This window comes from Choristoneura fumiferana, chromosome 18 (genome assembly GCF_025370935.1).
Source record: "Choristoneura fumiferana chromosome 18, NRCan_CFum_1, whole genome shotgun sequence".
NCBI lineage: Eukaryota > Metazoa > Arthropoda > Insecta > Lepidoptera > Tortricidae > Choristoneura > Choristoneura fumiferana.
This window is the reverse complement of record NC_133489.1, coordinates 1,033,171-1,041,683: the sequence shown is the minus strand read 5'-3', so window position 1 is coordinate 1,041,683 and position 8,513 is coordinate 1,033,171. Positions and strand designations below refer to the sequence as shown.

Genomic DNA, 8,513 nt, shown 5'->3' with positions numbered 1-8,513 from the left:
TTTTATGTCCTTAGAATGTGCTAGAAATAGCCAATCTTGTGAAAAACGTACTAAAACCATTGCATCATGTAGAACATCGTCAGCGTTGGGTAAAATTTGTCTGTAATTGGGTGTTTAGCCCTGTTTTTTTTTGTCCAGGGAGGCCAAAATGCTTCTTTGGTATGCTCTGATCAAGTGTAGTATGGCGGTAATGATAGTTTGTATTGGCGGTAATGGAAGTTTGTATGTGTTAGATACATTTTGTTGAATAGGTAGACGTAGTATCGGTAAGGTCGCGGATGAGGTCCTATGATTAGCTACAAAAGGAAAAGACACAATTACAACAAAAATACGTTACAATAATGTAGAATCAGATATAAATCAGAATGTTTAGTATCGCCAGGAAACGACATTTCCTGTTTTAAAAGTACTCAAAATCGTATTCCTTCAGTTTTTACGATAATTTTTTGGTGGTGAACTTGCTACATACCAATTAAAATCTGTTTTTAGAAGTTTATTTAAGTCCACAGTTTAAATGTGTTAAAGTTATGTTAAGTTTGAAATTTAATGCGCACGTTAATTTGGTACCTTGATATTTGTAAGTATGTATTATTTATACTTTTGCAGGAAGTGGTCAATCTCCTGGTATCCGATTAAGCTGAAATTTGGCGTACTTAAATATGTAAATCGGATGACAAATACAATATATTATAATACTAAGTAGGAAATTCTGTGTAGGATCGTTTCCAGGGACGGAACTCTTCAACGGTTAGTCGCATCGATTTTAACCTGGCTGGTACGGACATGTAGTTCGTAGATAATGTGCAACCAAAAAAAGTAGGTACACTCAGTAAAAAACTTTTTTGAAAATGTTTTTACTTTAACAAAACTTTGGTCAAACATAAAGTAATGACAACTGTAGAAAAGCTTTGTGCAATTTCAGTCATGTCGTAGAACAGGTGCAATTTAAAAAATCAGATTCCGTTCCAATAGTTTCATCTGAAAGCAACGTAAAATCCCCTAGGGCGCACGCTTTTATTTATTTTATATATTGTACCCATTTCAGAATAAATTTTTCGATTTATTTTATTTTCGTTACATTTGTGTTTCTTTGACACCGTGGGATAGAAAGTGGTCACTCAATGAATGATTAAACGAACTTACCTCAAGTGAAGTCTATCATAATTATACGAAGCATTTTGTCCGAGAGATTAGCATAGAACATATGTAGTGGCACGTACGGTGACGCCATTATCGCACTTTATTTGAGGGTATTTTTTTTTTTTTTTTTTTAAGGTAGTTTGAGGTTATGTCTTTATGGTAGCCAAGCCCTGCCATCATTAAGTTCAGAGCCCCTTAAACACACTATAATGTAAGGGTAGTGGTGGGAGGGATGCTAATCTCTCGGACAAAATGCTTCGTATAATTATGATAGAACTTCACTTGAGGTAAGTTCGTTTAATCATCAATTATACTCGCATTTTGTCCTTCGAGATTAGCATAGAACATATGTAGACTTTGAGATACGTATCTATAAATATGATTCAAAATGTTCGAATAAAAAACTAGTAATTTCAGATAAAGATATCTATTAGTAACTTAAATATACAATTTTCTTATAAATAATAATGATTTACATTATACTCAAAATGTGTCTGGCAGACAGTATAATCTAGTAACTATTATTCAGTTATAATAATATAATAAGCTGCTAATCAACGTTATCATTATCCGCTAATGATTTATTCAAAATAGTAATGGCAAATGATTCAGAGTTTGTAGTTTCAGGGATTTCTCTACTATAAAACCTTCCAAAGGTCCTTGAAGTCCCACTCCAACCGGCGGTTTGGCGAATCATATCTAAACTAATTCCCATCTTGTGTGCCTGCGACGTGGCTGCATGCCTGGTGCTATGAGCAGAGAACATCTCAACATCAATACCACACTCTTTTAGTGTATTCTTAATCCAGCGACTTAAAGATTGTGCTGTTACTATATTGTGTGGCTTTTTAAAACTAATAAAAAGACATTTATGGTTCCCACGTAATAATTTTGTCATTTCCAAATATGCTAGCAAGGTCTTTGCAGGGCAGATTTCAGGCTTGATTTGGTAAAAGGGTAAGATCAACATTGGTTGCAGCGATCCTACACGAGAAGTCTTAATTTGATCGGGAATTTTAATTTTGATAATGTCAGATGATATTTCAATGTTTTCTATATTAATTTTAGAAAATGTTTGAACGCGATGTGCCGTGACAAGAGCTAATAGCGTTATTAGTTTTTTAGATAGAGTTTCTAGAGAAAGTGTTTCATTTGGAAACCATCTTTCTATTACGTTAAGCACTGTTGACGTATTCCAAGTAACATTATACTTAGGTAATGGTGGGCGTAGTCTGTATATACCTTTAAAGAAACGTTTAATGCTATCGTTTTCTGTAACCTGACTGCCCAGTATCAAGGACAGAGCGGATCTGCAGCTATTCACTGTGCCATATTGTGCACCGTCGTAAAAAAGTTCAGTTAGGAATTGTATTATATTATTAACTGAAGCTTCATACATATCTATGTTATTAATCGATCAAAATATAAACCATTTCTTTAAACAGGTGTTATACTGTTTGATTGAACTATCAGCTAATGAAGCCATCATAATTTCTCTGGCAGAGGGCGGAACATTTCGCCTCAAGAGTGATGTCCAGATAATATCCCGGCAACCAGGGTAATCTTTCGGTGTACACTGCGATCGCTGCAAGTAGACAAAATTAACTCATTACCACGAGCGGGATTTAATATGATGGGCTTTGATATAAGCATACGCCTAAATAGGGGGTACCAGGGTTGTGTGGGCCACATGGGTACAACCATAATACCTTTTGCCTTGTCGTTCACTATTTTACGTAATGTTTTTAAAATGACGGTAAAAGGCGGGAAGGCATAAAAATAAAATTTGGACCACGAAACTGTGAATGCATTTATTGCGTAGGCATCAGGGTCTCTATGCCAGGAGATATATTTATGACATTTAAAATTTAATCTGCTTGCGAAAATGTCAATTTCCGGCAGTCCAAATTTATTTATAATGCGTTCAAATCCACAAGTTCCCACTCAATGTCTGGGTGGATCCTTCTGGACTCGGCATCCGCTACCGAATTGTCAGCGGAACGTATGTACGATGCATAAATAAATATGGCGCGCTTTTCGCACCATTGCCATATTTGTTTTGTGATTTGTGTTAGATGAGGGAATTGTACACCTCCCATACGATTTATATAGGAAATAGCTGTTGTATTGTCAATACGCAATAGTATTTGACAATTTCGTAACGTCCCTGTGAAAATTTTAAGGCCTAAATATGCGGCTAGCAGCTCTAGGTAATTAATATGTTGCCGCCGCTCGTCCTCACTCCATGGACCAGAGGCTGTATCTTCCCCGCACGCGACCCCGTACCCCGTAGTTGAGGCATCCGTAAAGATCTCCAAATAGTAGTCGTCGTTTTTTATCGTATTTACCGAGTAATCAATATGAGTATACCACCATTCCAAGTCGGATGATAAGGAGGAGGGTATATTCATATAAATATCATAGTCATCTGTATTTCTTAAATTTAAAAATTTAGAGCGTTCAAGTTCTTTAGTATATAACCAGCCATATTCTATGGCTGGACAAGCAGATGTTAACAGACCTAATAACCGTGAAAATTCTCTAATTTTACATCTCTTTAACAGTTTGAATTTTTGAATTTCTCTTTTTATCTTTAAACGTTTTTCTGTGGGTAGACTTATTTGGAGATCTTTAGAGTTGATAATGTAGCCCAAGAATTTACATGAAGTGCTTGGAAGATTGCTACTCTTCTCCCTATTAATTATGAACCCCAATGCATTCAATAATTTCACTGTGTCCATTCTATTTTGTTGGCAATCAACAAAAGTGTCAGATATCAACAAAAGGTCATCCAAGTATATAGTTGATATATGACCGCTGGCTCTAAGCAATTTAGCGACAACCTTCATAATTTTTGTGAATACGAAGGGTGCAGTACAAAGTCCGAACGGCAAAGCATTAAATTCGTACAGATTATTATTCCATTGAAAGCGGAGATATTTTTTGGAATCGTCGTGGATTTTTATTAAAAAATATGCATCCTTTAAATCTAAGGTAGTCATAAAACTATTTTTAGAAATCAATTTTATAGCCGTGCGTACGTCCTCTAATTTAAAATGCTTAGTGTCGATAAATTTATTAAGGTTCTTTAAGTTAAGTATTAGTCTATCTTTGCCGTTCGATTTTGGTCTTAAGAATATGTTTGATAAAAATTGATCTGGACACGGTTTGCATTTCGAGATGGTACCGTTTTTTAATAAATTATTAATGCATTCATTATATCTGCATAATTCATTATTTGAATTTAAGTAATTTCTAGGTTGGATGGTTTGAATGACTTTTCGGGCAAAAGGAATTTTATATCCTGAAATCCAACATAACACGTCAGGGTCGCAAGTCATTTGTGACCACTCATTATAACAATAAGATAGTCTGCCAGCGTATTTTACCATGTCTAGCGGCGCCCGCGATTCGGCGCTGCGTACGACGTCCTCGAGGAGCTGGCGGGCGGCCCCCTCGGATAAGCAGGCTCCCTGGTCCTCTGGCTCCACTGCTGCGCCGGCTGCCTGCGGCCCGGGGCTGGAGCCTTCCAGTTTAAATTTGGGGACAAATAACTTCGGTTTGCCGCCGTTTTAGGTGGCGGTTTTTTGACAGGTGGTTTAACTGGAGCAGTCTTTAATTCAGCGCCAGTTTTGCAAATGGCTTTAGCAGACTTAAGTGTGTCGGCTAAGTCTTGGCCGAATAGGTACTTGTCGACTTTTGTCGATTGAAGTTGATCCTTCATATCTTTTTTGAGGCTGTTAAGTATGAACATACGTCTAACGGTCGTATCTGTGTGTTGGCAGTCGCACAAGAGGCGGCCAGCATCCATTAGTAGTTTCATCAAGGTCGGATTTTTTTCTTCTGATGATATGAGGAGTGATATCGCTTCTCCGATACACGAGATGGCATTTGCCATCTGGTTCTGCTTATGTTCAATACCTTTATCTCTTTTTGCAATGACATCTGATACCGCGGCTTTTATTTCCGGGTTAAGCACGGGCCCATTTATAAGTGTACAGTTAGCGGGAGGCAAGTGTTTATCTTGTAGCTCTTTACGCTGTTCTTTAGTAAGCCCCATTGTGGCGATATGTTGAAGACGAACCGCTAACGCCGCTTGGATGTCTTTGCCGTAATTTTGCGTGGCAGACGGATCATCTCCTAATATGAGTAGGGTTTCTTCGTCCAATTCAGACACCAATGGGGTGTCTGTGTTAGTAGTTTCGACATTAGTCGATGCTGGTTCTGCAGTGCTAGTAGATGGTTCCGGTTCCGGCTCTTGAGTCACATCTTGGTCTTCCAGTTGGGAATTTTCGTGTTGGCTGTCTGTAAAAGAACGTAATAGATACGTCTTAACATCTTTATCGAGCAATTTCCACAGCTCTGTTGCCTGTGTTTTCATAGGCAGTAGATACCGAGCCATCATGTTTAATAGGCAGTAGATACCGAGCGTTTGTTAGTAAAGTGGCCACCCTGTTAGCGGCCTGCATTTCTAACATTGCGCTTTTTTGTGGTGACATACCCCATAGGTAACCCGCCACACATAATTTAATGTCTAAAAAACACTGACATTTACAGGATATTATTATCGTGCGCTTACTAGTAAAGTGACAACCCTGATAGCGGCCCGCATTACTAAGCTTGCACGTGCGCTTACTAGTAAAGTGACAACCCTGATAGCGGTCCGCATTACTAGTTTGTGCATCTTTATCCCGTGGCGTGCCCTTAGGCCGCCCGTGGCGTGTGAATCTTATCAATTTTTTACAAAAATAACCGTACGTAGGTATCATTATACCGACGCTAAATAGTAAAGTAACTACCCTGGTAGTAGCTCGCATTACTAAAAAAGGACGCGTCGATATGAATACTGATTAACACTTTTTCCATTAATATTTAACTATGTGGGTTGGGTACATACCTTCTTGTGCTATCAGCGAAATCGCCGAATTCCGATCCGGAGACGTCGATGACGAACCAGAACTAAGTATACGCCGCCTAGGGCGCGCTTTTTTTAGTTTTCTTGATAACCGTTTTATTTTTCGAGCGATGCTATCGTATTCTTCGTTGTCTTGATGTTTTCTTTTCGGCATCTTGAAAGTAGATATATAGATGGCTACCTAATTAGAAACAACTTATAATCTTTAGATTTGATATTTATTGAGGTGCGAACAGGCGGAGCACTGAAACGTGAATGATGGCAGGGCTTGGCTACCATAAAGACATAACCTCAAACTACCTTAAAAAAAAAAAAAAAAAATACCCTCAAATAAAGTGCGATAATGGCGTCACCGTACGTGCCACTACATATGTTCTATGCTAATCTCGAAGGACAAAATGCGAGTATAATATTAGCTAACACTAGTATATCGGGCATACGTCGACTATTAACACGTGACTTACCCATGTATCTATTTAAAAAATTAGGTACAAGAGTCGCATTCTACGTCTGGTCTGCCTGTGCAGCTACTATTTCCTCCTGAACAATCCAATAATACTCAATGCTCTTCCATAATGTTTACAACGTGAACGATTTGAATAAGGATTTTACCAATAGTTGGTTGCAGATAGATACTAGTTTTGGTCAAACAGTTTGCAGTACTTTAAACATGGAAACAAGCATGCTACCTACAGATAGCAGTTGGGGCAGTTCTTGAATGGAGACCGCGGGTCGGCACGCGCAACGGAGGACGTTCACCAACGTGGACGGAGAACGTGGTTAAACCCGCTGGCTCGTGGTGGATTGAAGCCGTTTCCAACCGAACCAACTGGAGGTCTATCGGGGAGGCCTTTGCCCAATAGTGGGCATCCTACAGCTGATATGATGATGATGATGATGAGTACTTTAAATATTATTTTTAAGGTTAGGCAAGCACAGCAGTAACCAGTTCTGTTTAGTGACACTGACATTCGGCATAGGCCACAGATGAGATATGACATGACAATTGACAGATTGTGTATATCGACGTCTGTGGTCTATGGATGGTTGAGTGGTGTGTCGACTCTTTTACTGTGTTGTTTATAATTTATTATTGTACACGTGTCTTTTGTCTGGTTTTGTGTTCTGTTTGTTTTCATTATTGTTATTATTTTACCTAAATTATATTACTTTCTGTTTGTTTCTTTTTACATTTACTTTTTTGAATTTATGTCGCCTTCCGTGAAGTCGCCAAGCGGTCACAGCGGAAGACCAGCGTTAGTCTCTACGGCCAGCACTATGCTGAGCTGAGACCGATTCGCGATTTTGCTAATACTTTTTTCTCTTTTCTATTTTAAACATAAGTAATTCGCGCAATCATTAGCACGGCATCATTTCGTCCGCGGCGTAAGCCCGCGCCGACAAAATCGAGAGCATACTCCTCAAAATACTGAGCTCATTACGAACTCCTCATTTCCGCACTAAGCCCGCGTTTAGGACACGGCAAAAAGAAGGCGCAAAATTCTCCTAAAATAAAAAGCCATATAAATAAGGTGCCCAATTTTTCCAAAGTGTCTCGTCGTGGGGTAGGAAGCAAACGAGAGCTGGGGAATTATACCCCTTACTAATTGCTTCTCCCTCTTCCCGCTCTTCATACATTTTTCGTGCGTCGCTGTTCAAGCAATTTAATCCTGCTTTAACGGTGCCAGTCGAATTACTAAATGCGAGCTCGTCGGCTTTGTGCGAACTGAATGGAGGCTTGGGATGCGAGCAGTTGCCAATTCTTTTATTATTTTATGAAAATGTCACATTTAATTAGGTTTCCTAGCATTTACCCGCGGCTTCGCTTCTGTAAACTATTGTTTTAACAGTTGCTTGTTGTTCTGATGATGAACTCTGATTGAGTTCGAAACGCGTCAGCGTAATGAATGAGATGGTATTTTTTACAGCGTGGAGGCACATTTGTTTCATTGACGCAGCTATCCTAACGTCGCGGGTGAGTAAAGTAATTATTTTTATTTCATTGCCAGTAGTCATTATTTCAACCTTGTGGCAGTTAAAATTGTATATAGAACCTAATTGAAACCGACCAAGACAGTGTGTACTGTACAATATTATCAAAATCATCTAAGTAAAAAAAACAATTCAAATCCCAAGGCAATCCATCAAAAGGCTTTAATTATTAATCCCCTTTCATGTCACGAAACATATTTCTCTCAACCATTTGATTATCAAAGCGTCATTTTTAATACTTAATGATTTTCTTTAAAATTCAGGCTAAGCCGTTGTCAAAGACTGACAAAGGTATTTGTCGGACCCGTTTCTTTCGGAGTTGGAAAAATAGAGGTTATTACTTGACATTAAGCCAGTGAACTGATTCAGGGCTGTCCTCGCGATCAAGATTGATGGCTAGGTGTCGGAGAGTGCTTTCTCGTGTAACGCCCAAGTTTTCAATGGATAAACCGATACAGAATTTGAC

The 8,513-nt window shown here is 38.7% G+C and overlaps 1 protein-coding gene across 1 annotated transcript; it reads right to left on the bottom strand.

Annotated features, from left to right (window-relative positions):
• Positions 1 to 4,534: 4,534 nt before the first annotated feature.
• On the bottom strand, positions 4,535 to 6,209 carry LOC141438422 (uncharacterized). Its single transcript, XM_074102290.1, has 2 exons — positions 6,038 to 6,209; positions 4,535 to 5,445 (listed from the first exon to the last, which is right to left on the bottom strand). Exons 1-2 carry the CDS (start codon positions 6,207 to 6,209, stop codon positions 4,535 to 4,537), a joined length of 1,083 nt encoding a protein of 360 aa, XP_073958391.1.
• Between the last annotated feature and the right edge of the window lie 2,304 nt (positions 6,210 to 8,513).